The 27,033-nt window shown below is 38.0% G+C and overlaps 2 protein-coding genes across 6 annotated transcripts in view; one reads left to right on the top strand and one right to left on the bottom strand.

The window, feature by feature from the left end:
- The window catches only part of hsd17b4 (hydroxysteroid (17-beta) dehydrogenase 4), a 52,022-nt gene extending 50,796 nt beyond the window's left edge, over positions 1–1,226 (top strand). The window contains exon 25 of the mRNA XM_061928273.1: positions 886–1,226. Coding sequence (XP_061784257.1) covers positions 886–975 — 90 coding nt within the window. The 3' untranslated portion in view covers positions 976–1,226. The remainder of the gene's footprint in view (positions 1–885) is intronic.
- A 196-nt stretch (positions 1,227–1,422) lies between these two features.
- LOC133575584 (dmX-like protein 1) overlaps positions 1,423–27,033 on the bottom strand; it is a 68,114-nt gene continuing 42,503 nt past the window's right edge. For 2 of the 5 annotated variants that reach the window (XM_061928268.2, XM_061928271.2), the window contains 13 exons: positions 26,806–27,007; positions 25,393–25,510; positions 25,024–25,083; positions 23,708–23,794; positions 23,453–23,571; positions 22,143–22,290; positions 21,742–21,802; positions 21,358–21,485; positions 20,858–20,935; positions 20,542–20,633; positions 18,032–18,084; positions 17,739–17,956; positions 1,423–4,821 (listed from right to left, as the gene is read on the bottom strand). In XM_061928268.2, coding sequence (XP_061784252.1) covers positions 4,573–4,821; positions 17,739–17,956; positions 18,032–18,084; positions 20,542–20,633; positions 20,858–20,935; positions 21,358–21,485; positions 21,742–21,802; positions 22,143–22,290; positions 23,453–23,571; positions 23,708–23,794; positions 25,024–25,083; positions 25,393–25,510; positions 26,806–27,007 — 1,613 coding nt within the window. In that variant the 3' untranslated portion in view covers positions 1,423–4,572. The remainder of the gene's footprint in view (positions 4,822–17,738; positions 17,957–18,031; positions 18,085–20,541; positions 20,634–20,857; positions 20,936–21,357; positions 21,486–21,741; positions 21,803–22,142; positions 22,291–23,452; positions 23,572–23,707; positions 23,795–25,023; positions 25,084–25,392; positions 25,511–26,805; positions 27,008–27,033) is intronic. The other 3 variants (XM_061928269.2, XM_061928272.2, XM_061928270.2) reach the window with 2 other exon arrangements.

The raw sequence follows: 27,033 nt of genomic DNA, 5'->3' as shown, positions 1-27,033 counted from the left end.
GACAAGACGATGAAACATTAGATCTGAGGGCCTCTTTTAGTGTGCATGGAAATCAAAGAAGTCGTTTTTAAGATGTTGGTTAGACTTCAGGTAAAATAGCTTAAGAAAAATAATTATAGACTAATGAAATAAAAAGTATATTTAATAGTTGATCAAAAATATTGTGAAATATTTCTTAAAGGTAATTTTCCAATTTGCATGTCAATAGAGGTATAATAAACCTGTTGATTTTTAATCATGGTTGGATCAAAGATGGGACAGTCGAGAATCTTGAAATTAAGATTGAGACGAATGAGATTTCACAAGAAAGAGGCAGAGACTAAAAGATACCATTTCTTCGTGTCACAGGGATGCCACCTGGATATGTCCTCTGCCCACAGTCATTGTCTTTAAGAAGACAAGCAACATTGTGCTTTCCTTATAGCGTCTATTTTGTACCGGTACTGTAAAAATGGCAGATGCGTTTGAGCTGAATGATTTCCTCAAGAAATAACGAGCTTCTGAGTAGAAATGTTCCCTCCCAAGGGTCCTTTCTTGCACATGTCAGTGAAAGTAGCCAATTTGTTCTTTCCTTTCATCACATCACCGTCAGTAAGAGAGGCAGGCCTCTTTCAAGCAGCTAATCAATGACTACTATTTGATATCTCTGCAGCATTTCATCTGTTACACGCAGCAGACGTCTCCGTCATCAATTTATATGCCGGCCCACGCCGCTCCGTATTGATCCTGGGGTTTTCTTTTTTGAAAAGGCTCCAGGCAACTGGGGAAAGATTAGCTGGTCAGGACGCCGCTGTCATTGCCCCCACAGCCATGATGGAGTGCAGCCTCTTTTAAAGAACCTTCTCCAAGATGTCACTTTTTTCCCACCCTGCTTTGTTTTCCTAGGCCTTCTTTTCTGGGAAACTGAAGATTCGAGGGAATGTCATGCTGAGTCAAAAACTGGAGATTATCCTGAAGGATCACGCCAAGCTGTGAGTGCCCACCCTCTACAAAGCGGAGGATATTATTGTACTCATGGAATTAATTAAAAAGTACAGATAACAAACCGTGCTAAACAAATCCACAAATAGATTTTCCACTGTGATAACACTAAAATTGAGTATAAACAATTGTACAGAAATGTTATTTTACAGCCCTAATCAGTGCAAATGTGTCCATGTCATCAAACTAACCAAATGGTTTTTTTGTGTTGAATTTATCAATAAACAAGATCATTTATTCGTCAATTTTTTTTTATTTTAATCAATAAAATGTGAACAAAAAACACAATTCATTTGTTTCTGCATATTTTTATTATATGTTTAATTTAAATGATACAATATGTACTGCATTGTAAAATGGAATCAAAATTCACAGTCATAAAGAAAACACAAAGTACCGATTCGCTTTGCATGGAGAATAGAGGCTTGTTTTCGTAAAGTAAAGCTTTTTTCTTTCATTAAATGGATTATTTTACTGCATCCTTGTAGAGGAGAAGCAGCGCACAGGTTTTGCCTTTGATAAAATACCTTTATTTTTTTATTTTTACAAGTCTTTTTCCCAAGCACTGTCCAGAGGCAGGAAAGAAACGGACATACATTGCACCATGATTGCTCATTAAAGAAAAGGAGCGGGAAAAAGCTTGTGCTTTTTCTTGTCTGACAATCAACAAGTTTCATAAATAGAAACGTACACAATTCTTCAATCAACGAGTGGATGACCCACTCAGCTCTTACTAGAAAGAACGACATCTCTGCTTTCTACAAAAAGTACACTTGTATTGGGACACAAAGGGAACAAATACAAGTGATGAGCTTATGAAATTAAAGTTATACACCTTTTTGACAAGATACTGTTTTTTTTTTAATTTAAAGGCTGTAATTTCAAGAGAAAAGTAACCTTAGGAGAGTTGGTTTGTAACGCCATTAAGGAAAAGGAATCATGAATGTTGTCATAATAAGGTTGTATTTTTTGGGATAATTTTTTTTAATGAAAATAGGGTTAAGGAAAAAAAATGTGTTTCCTATACAAAAAACAATTGTCAGCTGTAATATGAGAAATAGGTCAAAACTTCACCCCTAAATACGTTTCTATATTATCATTTTCTCTTACACTTTTCTTATTCTCGCAAAAATCTTAAATCAAATGTATGACAGGTGTCATTCAGGCAAGATCGCAACGAGGCTTATTTCCCTAAAATTGTTCCTAAACTTTTCCCCGGTAATATTATGCAAGTTTTGTACTGCCAATTTGCAACTTTTCCCTAGTATTATTGAAACCTTATTTTTTGTAAAATTCCAATTATTACTTTGTTCTTGTAATATTGCTAGCTACCGTATTTTTCGGACTATAAGTCGCAGTTTTTTTCATAGTTTGGCCGGGGGTGCGCCTTATACTCAGGAGCGACTTATGTGTGAAATTATTAACACATTACCGTAAAATATCATATAATATTATTTAGCTCATTCACGTAAGAGACTAGACGTATAAGATTTCATGGGATTTAGCGATTAGATTGTTTGGTAAACGTATAGCATGTTCTATATGTTATAGTTATTTGAATGACTCTTACCATAATATGTTACGTTAACATACCAGGCACGTTCATATAACGTACACTTATTCAGCCTGTTGTTCACTATTCTTTATTTATTTTAAATTGCCTTTCAAATGTCTTTTCTTGGTGTTGTATTTTATCAAATAAATTTCCCCAAAAAATGCGACTTATACTCCAGTGCGACTTATATATGTATTTTTTCCTTCTTTATTATGCATTTTCGGCCGGTGCGACTTGTACTCCGAAAAATACGGTAGTTTTTGCCCAACTTTTTTCCTAGAACTCCTATGATCGTAGTCAAATTAAGACTTTCTGTCTCGTAATATAATAGCCTTATATTTTAATGAATGAATGAATCCTTATTATGATGAGGTGGTGACTTGTCCAGGGTGTACTGCGCCTTCCGCCCGAATGCAGCTGAGATAGGCTCCAGCGCCCCCCGCGACCCGGAAAGCGGTAGAAAATGAATGGATGGATCTTGTAATATTACCAGTTTAGTTTCGTAAAAATACAAATGTGCTTTTGCAAAGATACAACTTTAAAAAGTCTCAGTTTGTCTGGTAATTTGACTTTAATTCTCTCAAAATTACCATTTCTGAAAAAAGAAGCTTTTAGCTCGTGATATTACAACTTAAGTCTAGGGCTGCAACAACTAATCGATTAAATCGATTATAAAAATAGTTGGCGATTAATTTAGTCATCGATTCGTTGGATCATGCGCAGAGGCTACTTTTTTATTTTATAAACCTTTATTTATAAACTGCAACATTTACAAACAGCTGAGAAACAATAATCAAAATAAGTATGGTGCCAGTATGCTGTTTTTTTTCAATAAAATACTGGAAAGGATAGAAATGTAGTTTGTCTCTTTTATCCGATTATTAATCGAAGTAATAATCGACAGATTAATCGATGATCAAATTAGTTGTTAGTTGCAGCCCTACTTTAGTCTCACAAAAATGCAACTTATTTGTTATTATAATGACTTGGTCACAAAACTAGGACCTTTTCCGTGTGATGAGACACTAGCATTTTGCTAAAATAAGCAGCACTGCTGTAGCTCTCCTTCCATGAGCATTTACAATACTTGAGGCTTTGGGGACATCCAAACTAGCGCAATTTGTGTTTGAATAGCAGCGATTCCTCACACATGTAGCTTCTTTCAACCGGAAGACGGACACACAATGACGACAATAGTGTAAGAGGTAAAGCGGATTTTAAATGCTCGCAAACCAGGAGAAAGAGAAAAGAGTAAGTGTTCTTTTATGTCTGCAGAGAGAATACAATTGCAATAAAACCCCTTCAAAGTTCTTCAGCTGATTAAGGAAGAAGTGAAAAGGCCTTGAAATGAAATGAAAGCTACTTTGTGCAACTCGACTCCTTTTCAGGACGACGACGTCTGTCAGGACTGTGCCAGCAGGAGTCAAAAGATTAAGGACACTTCATACAATTGAGGTGGAATATATCATATCAATGTACTGTACAGTGTATTTACATTATTGTTTACTTAGCTTCACCTTCATGTGCAAACAACATGACTCGCTACACTTAGCCCCGCTCCTAATAATGAGGGGAATAATAATATAAAGGTTATTTGTGCAGCCGGGACTACTGACTTAGTGCACACTTTCCCAAACGGAGTCGATTAATTCAATTTTATTAATGAAATAAAATGTCTTCCTCGTGTGTTGTGGTGTACAACATGAGACAATACAAGGTTTAGTCGGGTGACTCCAGTGGTGCAAGTACTACCTGCTCCTGATAAACGGCGCAGGAAAGTGGTTTCTACTTCTCCCCACAGTCCCAATGTGCTTTACACGCCAAACGCGTGGGGAATGTACGACAGGCTTCTTTTAAAGCACCTCAGGGAGCACCTGTGGTGATTGTTAGGAGCCATCAATGTGAGCGAAGAAGAAGATGCTCTTACCTCCCGCCGCTCGCCAACGTGGCGGTTTTAATTCCTGTCGTAAAAAACACCCTGTGTCCATTCGGGCTTTACGAGTACACTCCAGCTGGTGAACCAAGGACCGGAAGTTCTACAAGGTGCACTTGTCGTCGCTCTTGAGGTTGCCTTGGTGATGGCGATGGTGGTTGTTGTTGTTGGCACTGAAGCGGTTGGGAAGGATCCTCATCTTCATGGTGCCGTCGGCGCCACAGGAGAAGATGTGATTGGCCGGACCCGCCTCGATCTGCATGACGCCCGTGCCCAGGTTTCTGAAGAGCGACTGGCGGGCGTGTTCGCTGGGGAAGCAGTAGAGCACACACTGCGTGGCCACGTTCCACACCTGACGGCACAATGGAAACCATGTCTTACACTGCAAAAAGTCAGTGTTCAAAAACAAGAAAAAAAAATACAAACATTTGGGGTATTTTACTTGAACTAAGCAAAATTATCTGCCAATAGAACAAGAAAATTTGGCTCGTCAAGACTTTCCAAAACAAGTAAAATTAGCTAACCTCAATGAACCCTTAAAATAAGTATATTCTCACTAATAACAAGTGCACTTTTCTTTAAAAAAATTTGACTTTTTTGCTCAATATGTTGAAAAATATTCTTAAATTAAGTAAATGCTAGTGCAATTATCTTGACATAATAATATGCGCTTGGCATTACATTTCTTGAAACCAGCAAACTTATACTAAAAACTGATTTATTGTTCTTAATGGAAAGGCAACCGCTTGTTACTCTCATAGCCCATACTTGCCAACCTTGAGACCTCCGATTTCGGCGTGGGGCGTGGTTAAGAGGGGAGGAGTATATTTACAGCTCGAATTCATCAAGTCAAGTATTTTATATATATATATATATATATATATATATATATATATATATAAAATAAAATAAATATATATTTATAGCTAGAATTCACTGAAAGTCAAGTATTTCTTTTATATATATATATATATATATATGAAATACTTGATTTTCAGTTAATTCTAGCTATAAAAATATATTTTCTTTTATTATATATATATAAATAAAATAAATACTTGAATTTCAGTGTTCATTTATTTACACATATACACACACATAACACTCATCTACTCATTGTTGAGTTAAGGGTTGAATTGTCCATCCTTGTTCTATTCTCTGTCACTATTTTTCTAACCATGCTGAACACCCTCTCTGATGATGCATTGCTGTGTGGCACGCACAAAAGTGCTTTCATCAAATGCACTAGATGGCAGTATTGTCCTGTTTAAGAGTGTCACAACATTGCTGTTTACGGCAGACGAACTGCTTTACGGTAGACGAAAACGTGACTGCTGTTGTTGCGTGTTGGGAGGACGTTAATGAAACTGCCTAACAATAAACCCACATAAGAAACCAAGAACTCGCCCTCCATCATTCTACAGTTATAATGATTGGGCAGGCACGTTGTTTATATTGTGGGAAAGCGGACTCAGGTCCGCATGGAGCTGGAGGGGGCGTGGCCTCCAGCTCCGCCTGAATTTCGGGAGAAAATTTGTCCCGGGAGGTTTTCGGGAGAGGCGCTGAATTTCGGGAGTCTTCCGGAAAATCCGGGAGGGTTGGCAAGTATGTCATAGCCGCTCAGGTAAATCATATTGTCTAAAGATGCATTTTTCCATCGATAACATGACATCATCGCGCCAAGTGCGTGCTCTTTCAGTCAATTAGTGCGCATATATACAGCCCGGCCCCCGGCCAAATTTTTTTTATTGTCATTTTTAAGAATTCATCTGAATGTGCATGAACTATTTCTGTTCAAAATTGTTAGAAATGTCACATGTTAAATGTTTAAATATTAACTGTCAGTTTACTGTACTGTGCCAACTGTACTACTATATGAGTACGTGTTTTCTATTGTTTCATTGAAATAAAACAGCAAAGTCCATTTGGCTGTCATCTGTTTTAAATATGAGACAATTGTGTCAAAGTCATGATTTTTTTTTTTCATGCTTGAAATAAGAAATTGTTCCTTTAAAAAAGTAGTTTTATACTTGTGAGTGTTGATGACACAGCTTTGCAACACTTGATATTCTAGTTTCAAGCATGTTTTACTCAATATAGAGGTGGCGACTTGTCCAGGGTGTACCCCGCCTTCCGCCCGATTGTAGCTGAGATAGGCTCCAGCGCCCCCCGCGCCCCCCAAGGGAATAAGCGGGAGAAAATGGATGGATGGAGGTCATCAAATCTCAGCAACAAGCTGTAATATCTTACTGAGATCATTTAGGACCAAAACCCTTAAAACAAGTAAAACACTAACATAAAATCTGCTTAGAGAGAAGAATTATCTTATCAGACAGAAAATAAGCAAATATCCCCCTTATTTGAGATATTTAATCTTACTTAGATTTCAGTTTTTGCAGTGTAGTGAAAACACACTTCACACACTGGGGGGCCTCACTTATAAAAGCGCTGGGATTCCAAGGTGAAACATCACGTAACATCTCCAAAAGTTCTAAGGAAGTCTGATTTATAGGAGCACACTTGTACACACTCTTCTCATTATGAATCACACCTGCGAGTGAATTGTGCACAGAAGCTGGTGTCCTCCCACTACCATCCATTAATGGGCATGCTAATTAGCTTATGAATATGGTGATGAGTTAAATAATCACATGTTGGACATACAATGAAAGGAGATCATTTTTGATTGTTTTTTGTCATGTGGAGCACTGCAACAAGATTGGTTTTGAAGGGTTATGGAACATCATTACCAAGACAAATAATTGGAACGTGAATAAAATGCTTAATCATAGTGTCGGCTCCACCATGACTGAGAAATGTTGCTGACATAAAAAAAACATGTTCACGTTTTGGCCTTCTGTTTGCTAAGTTTTTGTCCAAATAATTAAAATGTTTAATATTTATATGTGTTTAAGTTCAAGGTTTCTTTAATCCAGTCGTGTGCCGTCAGGGCCAGCAAGGCCTTCCATAACCAGAAATCATGATCATAATTAAAGATAAAATAACATTTTTTAATTTACTTTCCCTAAATATGTAAAAGTATTCATATTCTCTTCATTTCATGTTATGCTCCTTCCAGTGCTGTTGTTTTTAGTTTTTAGTTTCTATCCAATCAGAATTCAGCTAGCTTATGTTGCCATGCTGTACCAAATCTGCCCGGGACCTTCAGAATCAACAATGCGGGCGTCCGTGCACTGTAAGTGAACGGACACATACAGTTGATAGATGATTGCGATAGCCAATCAGATCATGAGTTGTTGTCAGTAAGGCCTTCTAGATCAGTGGTCCCCAACCACCGGTCCGGTAACCCAGTGGTTCTCAAATGGGGGTACGCGTACCCCTGGGGGTACTTGAAGGTATGCTAAGGGGTACGTGAGATTTTTTTTAAATCTTCTAAAAATAGCAACAATTCAAAAATCCTTTATAAATATATTTATTGAATAATACTTCAACAAAATATGAATGTAAGTTCATAAACTCAGTGAAGCACAAGCTCAGGTTTATCACTAAAATGTCTGTCAAAAAGAACTGTGAAAAGAAATGCAACAATGCAATATTCAGTGTTGACAGCTAGATTTTTTTGTGGACATGTTCCATAAATATTGATGTTAAAGATTTCTTTTTTTGTGAAGAAATGTTTAGAATTAAGTTCATAAATCCAGATGGATCTCTATTACAATCCCTAAAGAGGGCACTTTAAGTTGATGATTACTTCTATGTGTAGAAATCTTTATTTATAATTGAATCACTTGTTTATTTTTCAACAAGTTTTTAGTTATTTTTATATCTTTTTTTCCAAATAGTTCAAGAAAGACCACTACAAATGAGCAATATTTTGCACTGTTATACAATTTAATAAATCAGAAACTGATGACATAGTGCTGTATTTTACTTCTTTATCTCTTGTTTTTCAACCAAAAATGCTTTTCTCTGATTAGGGGGTATTTGAATTAAAAAAATGTTCACAGGGGGTACATCACTGAAAAAAGGTTGAGAACCACTGCGGTAACCGATTGGTACCGGGCCGCACAAGAAATTAAAAAATAAAAATATATATATATTTTTTTTTATTAAATCAACATAAAAAACACAATATACACATTATATATCAATATAGATCAATGCAGTCTGCAGGGATACAGTCCGCAAGCACACATAATTGTATTTCTTTATGACAAAAAAAAATAAAAAAAATACCATAACCCCCCCCACCGCGGACTGGTCAACGCTTGAAAATTTGTCCCACGGACCGGGGGGGTGGTATTTTTTTATATATATTTTTTTGTCATAAAAAAATACAATCATGTGTGCTTACGGACTGTATCCCTGCAGACTGCATTGATCTATATTGATATATAATGTAGGAACCAGAATATTAATAACAGAAAGAAACAACCCTTTTGTGTGAATGAGTGTGAATGGGGGAGGGAGGTTTTTTGGGTTGGTGCACTAATTGTAAGTGTATCTTGTGTTTTTTATGTTGATTTAATAATAAAAAACAAAAATATATATTATTTTTTAATTTGTTTTAATTTCTTGTGCGGCCCGGTACCAATCGATCCACGGACCGGTGGTTGGGGACCACTGCTGTACAGTATTTTCAAGAAGGATATTTAAAGAGAAACTACATCTTGTGAGACCATCTCGGCCAACCCCGGAAGCTAGCTCAGCTGTCCTGGCGATGAAACGGGGAAATGTTTGCCATTTCCAGTCAAATAAGCCGACGACGAGGGGTACCACTGGCTTATACGGCGTCGAATAGGTGCTACAAATTGTAAGTTCATATATTTTATTTTTTCACTTTTAATGTTTTTTGAAATTTTAATTTTGACAGTACCACGAGATATGTTTTAATTGCTGATGCGTCTTAATATATTTTTAAATGCGCCAGAAAATAACCCCTTTTTGTACACTGTTGATTTGTTTAACTGGACAGTAGTGCGTTAATGGGTTCCTGTATAGTATTTCTCCAGCAATGGTCATGTGGTGACATAAATTATGGTATTTTGGGAGGTAATCATTGAAGTCGGACCACTGAAGGCCTAGGTGGGAAACGCACGGCCCGCCACTGCTTTAATGGTACCCGGAGGTAAAATAGTCGTGCAGACATGGGTAATTCAGCATCAAGACAGAATGAAACAAGCAAACACAAATCATATAAAACATAGAAACACAAACGATAACCAGTTTACAAGCACACTGTAAAACAATAAAAATATAATAGCTAATAAACCAATACAATCACTGTGAATAAAGTGCTATGGCTTAATAAATAAATACAATCACCATGTGATAGCCTTATTTAAGCGTGTGATGGCAGCAGCTACAAAGGTATTGTTAAATCGTTTAGTCCTACAAAGAGGAACAATAAACCGCCGACCAGAGCGAAGGAGCTGGAAGTCACTGTGTAAAGGATGATGGGTGCAGTGGTGAATACTAGAGCTCCCCTTGCTCTGCAGCTGTGTGCCATAGATGTCAGCTAGGTTGAGTTGTGACTCACCAATAAGCTTACTAGCCCACTTTTTATTTTGTCCAGTAATGCAAAGCAGACACTTTGTTTAATGACACAAGGAGTCATCCTCAGCAATATGTAAAACTCTTGTGGGTAATTGGTGTGCATAAGATGATTTCAATATGTTTTTGGCACAAAATTTGTTTTTGCACATCTGTCTATCTTCTAAAATATTAAACTAATAGTAATAAAATAGATGACATAGTGCTTGTGTATATTGTATGCAGCACGGCTAAGTGGGAGCCAAACATCTGCACTCCAACCGAGTTTTAACTTCTACAGTCTAACTATATTGAAAAAAGACAAATGTAATACTTTTGTAAATTCATAACATGATTTTATTTACGGAAATATTGTGCAACAGTACTTCTTTATTGGTTTTTAGTCGTCAAAGATGCACCTCCCGATCTATTTAAACATTACTATCATGCAATTAAAAATGCTCAAAACAAACAACACTTCATTGACCAACCGTATTAAAAGTACATATACAATATAACTATATTAATATTTTGAAATGTTGGCACTAAGGAATAACTATACAACTATATTTAGAATTAAAGGAATGCTTATACATCGTAAAATAGGTGCTGCTATGTATTATGTTTTATAGTGCATATGTGTTTTTATGTAAGTATGAGCTTTATTTTGTGGTGACTAAATTAGGCGTCTTGGATTCCAGCCTTAAAAACTTCACATGAGCTTTACAAATGGTCGAAAAGGTGCGCAGAAATACCCACCTTTTTTCACATAGAATCTTTCTACAAACACCAACGTTTTCAGTGAAAGTTATGTCCATACATTTCACCCGTGAATGCAACTTATTTTCTGTGCAGCAACCTTTATAAATAAGGCCACATAAAATCAATTTCCACAAAATAGTTCAAATTCCTTGTGGTCAAGAAAATACAGTAGGAATGGGATTCATACGGCCCCCATTTGTCGCAGTTTACCTGACACATTAAACGTGACGAATTGGACGGGTGCACTGTCTACTTTATCTGCAGAAGAGTGTTTAATATATTCAAATGTGTTTTGTGGCAATTCCAACTGTGACCACAGTGTCAGGAGCTATGTAGAGTGGCACTTTCTATCATTTTCAGCAGACTGCATTGCAAAATGATTACCCCCCCCCCACCTTCCTCTCATGCGAGATCCACTTAGGAATGGGGCCATATGAATCCCTTTCACACTGTATGGTAAAATGCTAGCTCTGTTTGATTACAAATGATGCCCCAAAATACTAACCATATAACTTGGCTCAACAAAACTCCACTTGATCGAAAACAATTCTTAAAAATCAAACATTTGGAAATAACGATTGCATGTTAGCAAGCTCAAATTCCACATGATCTAAACATTTGTATTGATTCAACAGTGTTTCTCATAAACGTTTTTGTGGTTCCTTTATTTATTGGGCCAAGACATATTGTACAAAACTAAAGTAAACAAAAAAAAACATGAAAAAACCCAGCAGAAAAGTCATAATAGAGAGACTGAAATGTTGATACTAATAACAACACAAATATGTGTCATCAAATATATGAGACGTTTGTTTTGTAGCCTTTTAAAAAATGAGGGCTGCCAAAGTTAACGTAATAATGAGATAGGGATGCAATGATAAACGGTAACAATGATAACAGCAGTAAAATTGCAGACGCTAAGTATTAGCGTTTTAAATCAAAATTATCGAAAAACCTTGATTGATAACTGTACTTTGATACACTCACGCCTAGCTAGCTTAATGCTAACGTAAAAACTAAAGACATTAACATCGTTTACCATTAAACACCCTAATCTTAACTTACATAAACACATTGCTTTCTGAGCAACTAAGATATTGAATTATACATTAAACCTACAAGCTGTGCTCTCTTTGCCTGAGTGATCATTGAGAAAAACTAGCCAGAGATGTTTTTACGGTGCCTTCAATGCCTGCCAGAAATAAATAATAATAGATATTTTATTCAGTACACACTTTATTTAGATAAATCGTAATGTGCCAAAGTACAAACCAATATTCAAAAAAATAAAAGCTTAGCCATTAGACCAGATAAAATACTAAGACTAACTAACACACTATTAGTAAGGCATAATAAAAACAAAACATGCAAGATAGGGCTTTTTCCAACAGCGTGTCTATTTACAGTAGGTAGGTACCACTGTATTTTTGCCTCATTTCTGTGAAAAATCTTTCGTGTGACTGAAGCATTAAGGAGTGAGATAATCCAGGACTCGCTGCAGAGTACTCAAACCACCACCAGATACCACATGTGAGTAGATAATACTATATTATTATCTCTTTCTCTTCCGGGTTTATCAGGTTGGTAGTGCATTCTTTATGCTTTCTTCACTCACGCTTAAAGTGAAGGATGAGGCAAAACATACAGTGGTCCCTACTGTATTTTAGTTGATTAATAAAATAATTTGGTCAAAAGATTTCAGTGTTTGTATAATCCTTTTTGAGCACATTCAACAATACAGAAATAATAATGATAACCGCAATAATTTTGGTCAAGATAACCGCAATTAGGGATGTGTACTGCTTGGATTTTATTGATACCGATACCAATATTGATATTCCTTATCGATACTGGTATGCATCGGTCCTATATGGCAGTGGTCCCCAACCACCCGGCCGCGGCCCGGTACCGGTCCGTGGATCGATTGGTACCGGGCCGCACAAGAAAAAGAAAAAAGAAAAAAACCTACTTTTTTTTTTATTAAATCAACATAAAAAACACAAGATACACTTACAATTAGTGCACTAACCCAAAAAACATCCCTCCCCCATTTACACTCATTCACACAAAAGGGTTGTTTCTTCCTGTTATTAATATTTCTGGTTCCTACATTATATATCAATATATCCTTATTTCTCTGCCATTTTCCTCATTTCGCTGTGATTTTTATTCGTTTTTCCGTATTTCTCATCATCTGCATCATTTTTTATTTTTCCCTAATTTTTTCTCAATTCTCAGACATTTTCTTAAATAATTTGCAGTCATTTTTCATCATTATACTCTTCTCTGTCATTTTTGCAATTTTTTTCTTATTTCTGTCATTTTCCATTATTTATTTGTCTTTTTTCTTCATTTCTACATAATCTTTCCTCATTTACAAGTCATTCCTTTCCTTATTTCTCAGCCATATTTCTCATTTCGTAGTTATTTTTATTAATTTTCCCCTAATGTTTTGCTCATTTCTGTGTTTTTTCCTTATTGCTCCATCATCCTCATAATTTTTCTTATTTTTCAGTCACTTACAGACATTTATGCGTCAAATTGTTCCACATTTTACTCTCATTTCACTCATTCCTCCATAATTTTTCCTGATTTCTCAGTCATTCCTCCTCATTTCTCCGTCATTTATAATCGGTTTTCCATCAAGTTCCTCATTTCACCAGACATTTTTTCTAATTAATCTGTTATTTCTCATAATTGTTCAGTATTTCTTCCGTAATTTTCTATCATCTGTGTCATGTTTCTTTTTTTTCAGTCATTCATACTCATTTTTCCGTCATTTTTCTCAATTCTCAGACATTATTTTAAAATTTTGTAGTCATGTTTTTCTCATTTTCCCAACATTTCACTCTTCTCCGTCATTTTTTGTCAATTTTTACAAATTACTTTGTCATTTACACTCTTTTGTCAGTCATTTTCACACATTTCTACCTCATTTTTGCAAATTGTTCCTGATTTTTGTTCTAATGTTCCCTCATACATCTGTCATTTTATTCATTCCTGCATCATTTTTCATGATTTCTAACTCATTCCTCTTCATTTCTCTGTCATTTATACTAATTTGTCCAAAATGTTCCTCATGTTTTCTAATTAATATGTTTTTTTTCATAATTGTTCAATATTTCGTCCTAATTTCTCCATCATTTCCCCTCATTTCTCATTCAAAACTCTTGCGCGTTAAGACGAGCCTGCTAACAACTCCCACAGTCTGCAGGGATACAGTCCGGCCGTTATTGTATTTTTTTATGACAAAAATAAATAAATACATTTAAAAAAATACCATTCCGCCTGGCTTAAACTCAGAAAATATAGTAATGATTAAATGATAGCTTGAGAAAATCCAACAGTATTAATTATAAAATGTTAGATCAATCAAATTCCCAATGATCAGAAAACTAGTAACAATCAAACATTAGCGGCAAATGAAACAAAAGTGACGACAAAACATTTATTTCCTCAAATACCACATGCTAAAAAAATGTTAGAGATCGAAATGTTTGTTTTTCAAGATTGTTTCTAAATCTCTCCCTCAGACTAAAAGTAGATTGAGTTGTAGATTTGTGACAAGAGGTGTGTGCCTCTTAGCTTTATTGGACACTAATTTGCATCCCTGCAGTCGTCTGAGTGATGAACCGCTGAGCGACTTGATGCTCCATTTAAAAGTCTCAGCATGGGATTCTATTTATTTGATGAGCTCCTTCACAGGATGTTCCATATATATGACTTAATTAATGTCACATAATCTGGCAGAGCCATACGCGCCCATCAAACACTTCAAACCCCACGTTGCTTTTCAATCAGCCCTGTGTGAAATGATAGACTTCACATGATTCCAAGCTATCAGCAAGAAAAGTCATTGGGATTTAAAGCAGAAGACTTTTGCTTCCCCTCACAAAGTGGAGCTTCCTCGCTCTCGCTCTGTCAGCTATGTTGTGGACAGGCGCAGGTGGTCGTTCTCAACCCTAACACTCGCTTCCACTTACTTTGATGGCCGACACGACAAGAGAGCCAGAGTTTTAACGATCAAAACTGTATTTTCTTTTAAGGAATCAAAAGCTATGAGGATGTTCCTCCTCCTGTGGTTACCTGTGATCTAACAGGGGAACATGATCTTAAAAGTAACACAAAAACAAGCAGACAGACAGAAGTGAAGAGTCACAAAGCTTCTAGAACAGGGATTTCAGCTGGCGGCCCATGGACCAAATGACACCGAACCGGCCCCCGAGTTCAGTTCAAATCTTAATTTTGTTTTACAAATCCAACATTTTTGCAGCAAATTCCTAAAAACACAGGGCTGTTTTTCTGTAATGTGTAATTCTGACAAAATAAATAGACCAAAAAAAATGTCAACTGCAAAAGATGATGGTTCCCAAAATAAGAATAATAGTCCGGTCCCCCCAGGTCTTTAGCTTTCTGGAAATGTGGCCCCTGGAACAAGTAAGCTGTTCAAGAATCTTAATAGATTAAATGAGGTAACGTTAGATCCAGGCAACAAAATGTAATAAAAACAATTCTACATGAGCACAACAAATCATAGCCTGAGCTGATGAGAGATGACATTTGAGACATTAATGGATGTTCAATGGTGTTTTAAATGGGACAAAGAAAAAGGAGGATTACCTCTAAATTCTTCAGGACAACCTAAAATCATCAGCCCGGAGGTTGGGTCTCGGGCGCAGTTGGGTGTTCCAACAATGACCCCAAACACACGTCAAAAGTGGTAAAAGATTGGCTAAATCAGGCTAGAAAGAAGGTTTTAGAATGGCCTTCCCAAAGTCCTGACTTAAACGTGTGGACAATGCTGAAGAAACAAGTCAATGTCAGAAAACCAACAAATTTAGCTCAACTCGACCAATTTTGTGGTTAAAAATTCAACCAGAAGCTTCGGTTGGCTACCAAAAGTGCCTTATTGCAGTGAAACTTGCCAAGGGACATGTAACCAAATATTAACATTGCTCTATGTATACTTTTGACCCAGTAGATTTGGTCACATTTTCAGTAGACCCATAATACATTCATACAAGAACAAAACATCATGAATGTTTTTTGTGACCAACAAGTATGTGCTCCAATCACTCTATCACAAAAAAATAAGAGTTGTAGAAATTATTGGAAACTCAAGACAGCCATGACATTATCTTCTTTATAAGTGAATGTAAACTTTTGACCACGACTGTATATACAAAACTCAAAATCAGTGAAGTCAAGATACTTAACGTTCGAACTGGTAAACTTTGTTATTTTTTGCAAATATTAGCTCATTTGGAATTTGATGCCAGCAACATGTGACAAAGAAGTTGGTAAAGGTGGCAATAAATACTGATAAAGTTGAGGAATGCTCATCAAACTCTTATTTGGAACCTCCCACAGGTGAACAGGAAAATTGGGAACAGGTGGGTGCCATGATTGGGTATAAAAGCAGCTTCCATGAAACGCTCAGTCATTCACAAACAAGGATGGGGCGAGGGTCACCACTTTGTGAACAAATGGGTGAGCAAATTGTCAAACAGTTTAAGAACAAGATTTCTCAACGAGCTATTGCAAGGAATTTAGGGATTTCACCATCTACGGTCCGTAATATCATCAAAAGGTTCAGAGAATCTGGAGAAATCACTGCACGTAAGCAGCTAAGGCCGAATACCAACATTGAATGCCCGTGACCTTCGATCCCTCAGGCGGTACTGCATCAAAAAGCGACATCAGTGTGTAAAGGATATCACCACATGGGCTCAGGAACACTTCAGAAAACCACCGTCAGTAACTACAGTTAGTCGCTACATCAGTAAGTGCAAGATAAACATTAAATATATTGTCTTTACAGTGTATTCAATTGAATATAAGTTGAATATATATTTTCATTCCGAAGAAATAGTGATTGTTGAAGGACCAAAATTGACGCTGTGGCATTTTTGCTTACATGTTACATGTACATACATTGCGTAAGTTGTTAACATAAATGAGTTGAGAAATAAAGCTAATGTAGATTCACGCTGATGTCCGTGTTGCCTCGACTTAACAGCCATAAAAAGTTTAGAACTCTCCCAAATATATTACATAGGGTTGTATGGCTTAAGGATACTAATAAAGTGATAAAATGAATTGAGAACGGTACTATAGTGCCTTTGAAAAATACCGCTATTTTATTTTCATCTGCATGCTGCTGTGCTGCAGTGACGTTGTTGAGCCGAGGAGCATGTTGAGTGTGTTGGCGCTTACACACTTACAGAGCGCACAAGCAGAAACAGTGTGGAGAGAAAAATTGGCAAATAAAGGCATTTCTACTGGTTAATAAAGAGGGTGCGTGAAGCGCAATATGGAAGTATTTGGGCTTTAAAACTATCGATCAAGGAGACGTTTAAAAATGGAGGCGCCACGCTGCAAGCAGTGCTTTAAAACATGCCTCGGCAAAGGTGCTAAGACCACCTGTGCTTCAGATTTAGGTAATCATTTAAATAACAATAATCCAGACCAGCAAAAGGAGTTTCAGCACCCCTTTTGTGCCCATATAGATACATAGATGAGCACACAGCTGGTTGGCTTGATGCCAAATATTAGCAGAGTCCAAACCGCCCACATAGCGCAATTTAATGCAAGTGAAATGACTGAATTTTGTAACAAATTTGTAACAATTTTTGTTTATCTTTAACAATGTGTGTTTTACCTGCTACATGTCTTATCAGTGTACTTTTAGCCATTGTATTGATTTCAGTATTTACTAATGATTTTATTTGTCTTAGAGCACAGACCAAGAGTGGCAACAATAATCATGAAGCATGTTATACAATGTCAATAAACTATTATATTGTCTTATAACCTAATCCTAGATTATGGCAGGCTAAATGTAATATGTAAAATTGTAAATTATTATTTGAGTGCTACAACAAAAGCACAATGTGTTTAGAATAATTCCTAGAATCTGAGGGTTTCCTCATTTTTGTCAGATACTCCAAATGTATTCTACAAACCAACAAAACCATAACGAAGAAAAACAGGTGGAAGTAAATAACAAGGTACCTTAATGCTGCCTTCGGCAGAACCGCTGATAAAGCAGTCTTCAGTCGGGTCGACGGCGAGCGCTTTGACAGGCGAGTCATGGGCCTGGAAGCTTTGGCGTTGGTGTCGGTGAGGGAGCTCCAGGACGCTGATCCAGCCCTTTCTCCCGCCCGTGATGAGCAGCTGGTGCCTTGGCGCCATTAAAAGCACGGTGGCACCGGACTCGTGGCAGCAAAAGGCTGAAGAAAAAATAAATAAGATAAAAGCTCCATCTCTCTTGTAATTAAAATATATCGAGAGTGGTGGAATCTCACCGTAGGCGAGGCTGTTAGCGGGAGTGACCAGAGTGTCCCACAAACACACATTCCTGTAGGGTGGCAAATAAAGCAAAACTTGTTGTTTTTTCTTGCAATTTAACTGAAACTTGAGATGATTCAATTGAATATATCGTGGAAACTCTGAAGTAAAAAAACCTACAACATTTCACCAAATTCTTCCCGAAAGATACAGCTTGCAGTGTGTCTTTTATTTTACGCTACCACAGAAGAGTATGAGTTGCGACAAAGAGGAAAATTATGAAAACATAAAATTAAACAATATAAGTTATTGTGGCGTAAGTAAATTGCATTCCATCGCTCTCTTTCTTTTCTGGCTGCTCAGTAAAATAATTCTAAGCCCACAACAATTACAAAACGATTTAAACAATACATATAATGATTCACCTCCAGAGGATAAGCAGTAATCTCCTTCTGTACATCAATTGTAAATTACAGTGCATCTGGAAAGTATTCACAGCGCTTCACTTTTTCCACATTTTATGCCTTTTTCCTAAATGGAATAAATACATTTTGGTTCTCAAAATTCTACTCACAATACCCCATTATGACAATGTGAAAACTGTATTTTTTTTTCCATTTTGCAAATGTATATAAAATAATAAAAAAATCACATGTACATAAGTGTTCACAGCTTTTTTACTCGATACATAGTTTATGCACCTTTGGCAGAAATCACAGCCTTAAGTCTTTTTGAATACGATGTCACAAGCTTGACATAACTATCGTTAGGCAGTTTCGCGCATTCCTCTTTCGTAGATAAATAGATACTACTTTATTGATTCCTTCAGGAGAGTTCCCTCAGAAAAATTTAAATTCCAGCAGCAGTGTACATAATTGAGATCGAATTTAAAAAGTAAAAAGTAAATAATGGGGGTATAAATGGAAATAAAATAGAAAATATTACAATAAGATTAAAAATAAAAAAATAAGAATAAAAATATAACAGTAAAAATAAGAATATAACAAGAGAAACTAAGCAGTAGTGACCATGTTATGAAAATGTATTGCACTGTTTTTTGTTGCAGTTTATTTTAGTATTGTTTTGCATCCCCTGTCATCCTAGTACCCCCCTGCCCCCCAGAGAGGAGTTGTACAGTCTGATGGCGTGTGGGACAAAGGAGATTTTTAGTCTATTAGTCCTGCACTTGGGATGAAGCAGTCTAGCACTGAACAGGCTCCTCTGGCTACTGATAACGGTATGCAGAGGGTGACTGGCATCATCAGTGAGTCCGGTTCCATTCCGATTGTAGAGCCGGCCCGCCTGATCAGTTGCTCCAGTCTGGAGCTGTCCTTCTTAGATGTACTGCCCCCCCAGCACACTACCATGTAGAACAGAACACTGGCAACCACAGACTGGTAGTACTGGCAGCACCTCTCAAGCTTAATCAGATTGGATGGGAAGCATTGGTTTTCATCCAGGATGTCTCTGTACATTGCTGCATATCTTAGTCTAGTCAAGGAGGTGACAAAGAACCCGATGGTCACTGCGTCAGAGCTACAGCCTTCCTCTGTGGAGAGAGGAGAACCTTTCAGAAGGACAACTATCTCTGCAGCAATCCACCAATCGGGCCTGTATGGTATAGTGGCCAGATGTAAGTCATTTCTTAGTAGAAACTTTGCCAACATGCGCCTGAAAGACTGTCAGACCATGAAAAACGCACTTTTCTGGTCTGAAGAGAAAAAGATTAAACTCTTTGGTGTGAATGCCGAGCGTCATGTTTGGAGGAAAACCAGGCAACGCTCATCACCAGGCCAATGCCATCCCTACACTGAAGCAAGAATAATGGCAGCATCATGCTGTGGGGATGTTTTTCAGCGGCAGGAATTGGTTAGGATAGAGGGAAATAAGAATGCAGCAATGTATAGAGACATCCTGGATTAAAACCAATGCTTCTCATCCGACCTCATGGAGCTTGAGAGGTGCTGCAAAAAGGAATGTGCAAAGAGGAATGGGCGAAACTGCCCAAAAATAGGTGTGCCAAGCTTGTGGCATCGTATTCAAAAAGACTTGAGGCTGTAATTGCTGCCAAATGTGCATCATCAAATGCTGTGAATACTGAGATTTGTTTCATTTTTTGTTTTTAATAAATTTGCTGAATAAAAAAATACTTTTCACATTGTCATAATGGGGTATTGTCTGTAGAATTTTGAGGACAAAAATGAATTTATTCCATTTTGAAATAAGGCCGTAACATAACAAAATGTGGAAAAAGTGAAGCGCAGTGAAAATTTTCCGAATGCACTGTATGTGTATTTTAAGTTTGGGTGACTGCACAATTTATTATTGTTTTTGCATTAGAAACTTCTGTTACACTTGTATGAAGAAGTTATTTTAATAAATGCTTTACTATGGGTACAGCTTGACATTATTCCTAATGGGGATAACATTTCTAAATATTGAACATTTATAGGCTAACACTTGTCCCAAAAAGCAGTGTACAGTAGCCTAGAGGTTCCACTGTATACAATTGTGTATAATTTGTTACCGGTTGTCTGTGGACAGACCCGCAGTGGCGATGAGGGAAGAGGAGCCCACAAAGACAAAATCATGAGCGGTCTTGTTGTGGCACTGCAGCGTCTGGCACACACACACACACAGACACACACACGATGCTTAGTAGCAGTGACAGTAATCGAGAGCAGCAGAACAGTAAACACAAAGAAAACACGAGTGGAAGGGAAAAAAATGAAGGGGTGGGGGTAAGACATTACCAGAGGGTTTTTGACCCAAAACGGATACGACAAATCTTAGAAAAGGAAAAAGACAAGCACATGACTAAGCAAGCTGGTTTGTATGCATACCAGATAGGGCTTGGGAGCGGCTCCATTTGTGTGGGTCTGCCAGAGACTCAAACCGCCATCAGCATCCACAATTCCAAACTGCACAAAACAGCAACCACTTGGTTAGAGCCAAGTTAGAATGTTCCATTGTTTCGCAGCAGGCTGCACCGGCACACTTGGAGAGAGGCATTGCCCCCTTCAGGTGACACAGCGACGCTTATGTAATTGTTGGAAATGTTAGCAAATTTTTAAAGGGTCTCTTGTTTTCTTTGACGGAGCCATCCCAGGAGATGGTGATGGGGACGAGTAGGCACCATCTAAGGAAATGATTAGCTGGAGGCGAGTGCACCCAGCTGAACAACAATGTGTGCTGAAGCCAAATTTCCTGCTGTGCTTCGTGCTGGCCATGCATAAGTTGGGAGAATATGTGCAAAAATATTGCTCAGTGTGACAGGCTCGGATCACAGCGCACTTGTGACAGCCAAGCTAAAAATAGTTTGTTGTAGATATGGCTTTGTAACCTTATTTCCTTGGTGGTTGAAGCGTATCCTGGTCACTCTAGAGTTGCCTGGACTTCTGAAGCAGATGATCTGTTGGGAGTGACCCCACTCAAACATCCTCACGCTTCCATCTTGAGCCCCCGTCAAGTCTGAATAAGAAACAAGATAGGAAATAAATGAGACTTCCGACTTTTCTTTGCTCTCAAACTATTTGATATGCAGTGATGACATTATGGCAAGTTGGACAGTAATCCATGAGAGCTGGTAGAAAATGCTACTTTTTATTTCCAATATAGACTTCAAAAGATGTATTGCCTGGAAGTAGAGTGCAGCCCACTGCACCATAAAACAATCTCTTGTTTCATTTAAAAGCACTCATCTTTGGACAGACAAATTTGTACTTACAGTACGGCAGCGTGGGATGGGAGGTCATTCTTCTCACATTGTTGATATTTCTTTTGATCATCTGAAGGAGGAAGGTGAAAATGAGCCGGAGGAGGAGGAGGAGATGCTAATGAGACAATGCAGAAATGTATTGAGGTAAACCGATATTTTTTTTAGTACGCTATTGCCCTTCACACACATATCACATGGTTGACTGTGTTTATGTGCTCTTTGTCAGTGATGTGTTTCTATAATCCATTTATGTTGGCTATGGTCCAATGTAGACGCAACAGTCACAACATCGGGTACCCCAGCAGAAACCAGTAAACTAAGAAATACAGAACTGTTTAGCAGTACTAGTGCTTCGACAAATGAATTGCAACTATTTTCAAACAACACAATAAATAGTCTTTGGAACTCACCACAGAAGCTCCTCGGCCTGTCTGATGGCCTCCCAGCCACGGCATGTTGATAGGCGTGCCAGGGATGCTGTGAGTGTACGGCGTGGTGCCGTGGAGTGAGGCGAAGTCATCACGGGCATGAACCACCAGGAAGTCATCAGTTCCCACTCTGCAGCGAGAATAACAATTAGCCAGACTAAAAGACATCAAGGTAGTTGGATCTTAAAGGGTTAACAGTAACTAGGCCAAAAGAGAAGATGGCTACTCGGCATCCACAGAGAATGAGAGAGAGATGTTTAGAACAAACTGTGCTTTTCTGGAGAAACCAGTAGAACCTTGTTTCAACATATTGCGACACCAACTGAAAAGTACTTACTGGACTGCAAAAAGTAGCAAGTTATTTAGAGGTAATGCATATATTTGGGGGCTGGCAGGCTATATTGTACAAATGCAATATAATAATATTAAATAATAATATATTTCAAAAGACATTTCCCAAAAATAAATAATGATATTTGAACATTATGTTGTTATAACAACTTTTATTTGTAGGCGCCTTTCTGGGTACACAACCATAAACGCATAAACCACACATTTTAAGTAAAATGTCCACAGTTGACAAAAAAAAAAGATAGTACAACGTGTATGATGATAAATACAATATACAGTTAACTTATATAAGTTGTATTATAGTGGCCCTGTGATGAGGTGGCGACTTGTCCAGGGTGTACCCCGCCTTCCGCCCGAATGCAGCTGAGATAGGCTCCAGCACTCCCCGCAACCCCAAAAGGGATAAGCGGCAGAAAATGGATGGATGGAAGTTGTATTATAGCCCACTCAATAAAGGGCAGATCTATTTTCAACATTAAATCATACTTTTTACCACATTACCGCTAATGATTGTGGGTTGTTTATGATTTATACCTTGTTCTTCCTAATTTCACCTTAACTATTGCACTCTTAAGTGCACACCAATTCCGTTGACAACTTATGGAATGACAGTAAAAATAATTTTTATGTCTAATGTATTCATCATCATTCACAGAAAGCAGTGCTTTCGCTCTGAATGCAGTTTATGCCATGTCTGATCTGTAGGCGGTTTGTTTTGTGTAAATTAACTCCAACACGTAAAATAAGCTTTTATAAGAAAATAAACGTAATCAAAGTGGTCAAATTACCCGGCGATTAATTGTGTCATCTATTTGAGGGCAGACCACTATTTGAGGAAATACATTATCCTGTGTAGGGACATTGTGGTGTGCAAAAACAGGCCTTTTGCCCAAATGGCAACAATCCAGCCTTTATCTGAACAAAAGCAACCCCTCGTTTACCCTTTAGTTTCAACCTCCTCATCATCGATCCACGTCAAGATCTGTGTGGCCAAGATGGATGACACATCTAATTCCTGAATGTCATGTGTAGAGGCCATGACTAAGCAATTACGATTTGCCTGGAAGACACACAGAAGAGAGTGAGTGGATATAAGTACTACGAGAGACCAGGATGGTTGCTTTGGTTCTGTTTTTTATGTTTTTAGTAACACACAATAGACTTGTGTGACATGTGTGCAGTGTAAGGAGTTGTACCTTGTTGATGGCAAAGGCTGTGATGATGTCTGACTCCTTGTGAATGATGCGCGCCTTGCTTGCTGAGCAGCCCAGATCTGATTCAGTCTGCACACATGCAAACACATACAATCACCACAACTTTCCAGATTTCTTTAAGGCAAATAGCAGCCATAACCTCAAATGTATTTCCCTTCCAACTACAAAGCCAGTGACCTGACAGGATAAATAAAGTGTCAAATTATTTTTGTTTTCTCTTTCTAAGATTACAGCTGACGTGCCAGCAGCCAAAGCATGAGCCAGCTTCTTAGTGTCCAACACCGTACATGCTGTCAGAGTATTTATGTGGCCGTTTGTCGTGCCTCGAAGGGTTATGACAGGACATGTGGGAGTTCATTGGGCCGCACTACTAACCCCCGGCGAGCAACATAACCAGGCTTGGGTCACGAGGCAGCAGGAACGCAGCAGCAATGAGCAATGAGCACAAAAGCAAAGCCATTGAGGTGACTGTTACATTGCTATTTCACAACCATTCAAAATGTGATTACCCTCGGAGCAGGAGATTAAATCAAAGTCTTTACAGCATTTATTCAAGAGGAAATTGCTGGGCCTCTCTCTGTCGGATGAGATAAAGAGCAACTTGACTCGCAGAAATCTAAATATGGTGGTTTGCCATTTACGCACGGCGCATTATCTCTGTGGGATGTAGATTGACTGCGACAGTGTGGGTTCGTGAATCCAAATCTATTCAGCTTCATAGGCCAGCCCTATGAAAGACTAACAATTAACAACATACTAAAAGCCGGAGATGCGAAGTTGTGTGTGTACAGTAAGGAGATTCAGCGTAGGGTGCAATTTAGGATCTATACTTAAAATGCAGACCAATCATGAACACTCGACCCATTTTGTCTGGTTGAGAATTAATCAATACAGTTCTGTTCACATCACAGTGAGGTGACAGGCAATCTTTGTTTTATTCTACTGCATAGGGGGAAAATAGGCCATTGGATGTTCATGCTTATAAGCCTTAATTAACTTTGCACCACCCACCCACACTTTTGCATTGTGATATTAAACTGAATTTCAAAAGGTTTCAAAGCATAAAAGCATACACCAGTCTGCTGGTTTATTGCTAGATTTCATCTGAGAGCAAAATGTGTATTTGAGGGAAATAATACCCCAAATAAAAACACTGAAAACAAAAAAAAAAAGATCAAGATGGTCAACTTTAACACAGCAAGCCACACATACATGAATTTACATAAATAATTTTGTTCCATATAAAATGGCTTCAGGACACAATATCTTATCTACGGTATATACTGTAGCAGCAGTACCTGATGGTGTCCTGTCTCGTCCATCCCTGAACATTTCATATCAGTCTGGTCCTCAACCGACTAATGATTTTGGAGGTAGCATGACAAAGAGGAAATATACCCACACACACACAGCAAGTGGTGGGACCATGCAGACAAACACACACAGACAATTAATTATTGTGGTGTTAATCAAACAGGCTGAAATTATGTGAATGAAATTAATATATTGTCATGCAGCTACAATACAAACAACGCACATTAAAGGAGTTTTTTTCAAAGCAATAATGACAAGTATTGAATGGTTAAATATAAATGTGATCTTAATTTGAAGCCGTTATTCCTTGAAAATATACAATTTCTGCTGTGCAACAGTCATGCAACATTTACCTCACTTGCGTCTCGTTTCTTGGTGAAAATGTTTTTGATAAACGTTTCCTGCACTTCGTCCTGCTTTACCAGGAACTGCCAAAGACGCTTGACAGGCAGCGCTGAATGGTGGCTTGTCCTGGAGGATAAAACGACAATAAAACTCCCGGCTTATCAACTTTGTTGGTCCCTCGTCGGCCGTATCGGCTCACTGAAGGCTTAACAAAAATAAATTATTGCTGTTTTGTTCCATATATATTAAATGTTGTGCTTGGGGGCATGACACATCAATCAGACATATTGTTTCTTCCCACAAGGACAGAGAAACTATTTTAATGGATGTGTGGAACTAATATCTTAATGTTCTGAACTCCTGCTTCCATGACTGAACAGAATAATGCCACTCGAAAGAAATCAGTGGAACTTCGATTTACAAACCAGTCTATATGCAAGCTTTTCGATTTACAAACTTTTAGATTAAGCGCCAAATATGCCTCTGTGTGCGAACCATGTCTCTGTGGACGAAGGCTTCCTTGAGGTGCCTTGGAGGCATGAAAGCAGGGAAAACATTGTTGGGAAGCACGCAGCCTTCCACTTCACTTGCACTGCAGGAGAAGTCACATCTCAACACTTCGGTATTTGTGAGGAGTACATTCATGGCACTCTCAAGCATGACCAAAATACAGTACAGTAAATAACCACATCACGTTTTAATTGTGAAAAAGCTGGTCTTTTCTGGGAAAATATGCCAGAACATAATTATATCACAGCAGAGAAGACAGTATCTCTTCTCTCTTTCTAGAGCGGCCCCTTACTCTTCCAAAGGACAAACACGCAGGCACGTACGGCTCCCTTCTCCCCCTCCACGGCACCCTTCATTTTCTCTCTCTCTCTGTCTGCTTCTTTCGTCAGTTGTCTGCCGATATTAATGTGTGTGCATTTTACTTTTTTAAATGTTTATTATTGTAGCAATATGGTTGTTGAAGTTAAGGATTTTTGTGATTTTGTTTGTGAGAGGGTAGCATAGTAACTAGTGCTTGTTGGCAGAGCAGAGCATACAGCAGATTGTTGTTTTGACTTTTTTAGTACATAGGTAGTTGATCCATCACCCCCTTGTTATCTTATTTGATATACACATATCACTTTATATTGTGTTCAAAGTGTCTAAACACTCGCTAAAATATGGAATTTTGTCAAGGCTGGAGCCCATTATGTATATTCACATTGTTTCTTATGGGGAACTCTGCATCACTATACCAACATTTAGATTTACAATTAAGTTCTGCTGTAGTTTAACTCATCACAGCTGCCGTTATATCTTTTTTACGTTGAGACGGAATCAACAACACCTCTATTAGTTGCAGCCAAGTAGTGCAATCTATGGTATTGTATGTATTCTCAGACACTATAAATACTGTACACACATGCAAGTACCTGAATGGTGTATTGGATGGTTCAAACAGGGCCTTGTGCCTTAGAATGGCAGGGCCAGGTGTGACCGCTTCATCCTGAATGTGCGTGGAGATGTATTTAGAGGGGGGCCCACCAAAGATCTCAAGTCTTTTCTGCAGCACCTGCTCCCAACGTTGTAACGTCTTCAGCACACTGTGACACAGCGGGGAGCCCACAGGGAGGTCTGTGCCAAGTGGAATTAAACAGATG

This window comes from Nerophis lumbriciformis, linkage group LG33 (genome assembly GCF_033978685.3).
Source record: "Nerophis lumbriciformis linkage group LG33, RoL_Nlum_v2.1, whole genome shotgun sequence".
Classification (NCBI taxonomy): domain Eukaryota; kingdom Metazoa; phylum Chordata; class Actinopteri; order Syngnathiformes; family Syngnathidae; genus Nerophis; species Nerophis lumbriciformis.
This window is presented reverse-complemented; position numbering and strand designations above follow the sequence as displayed.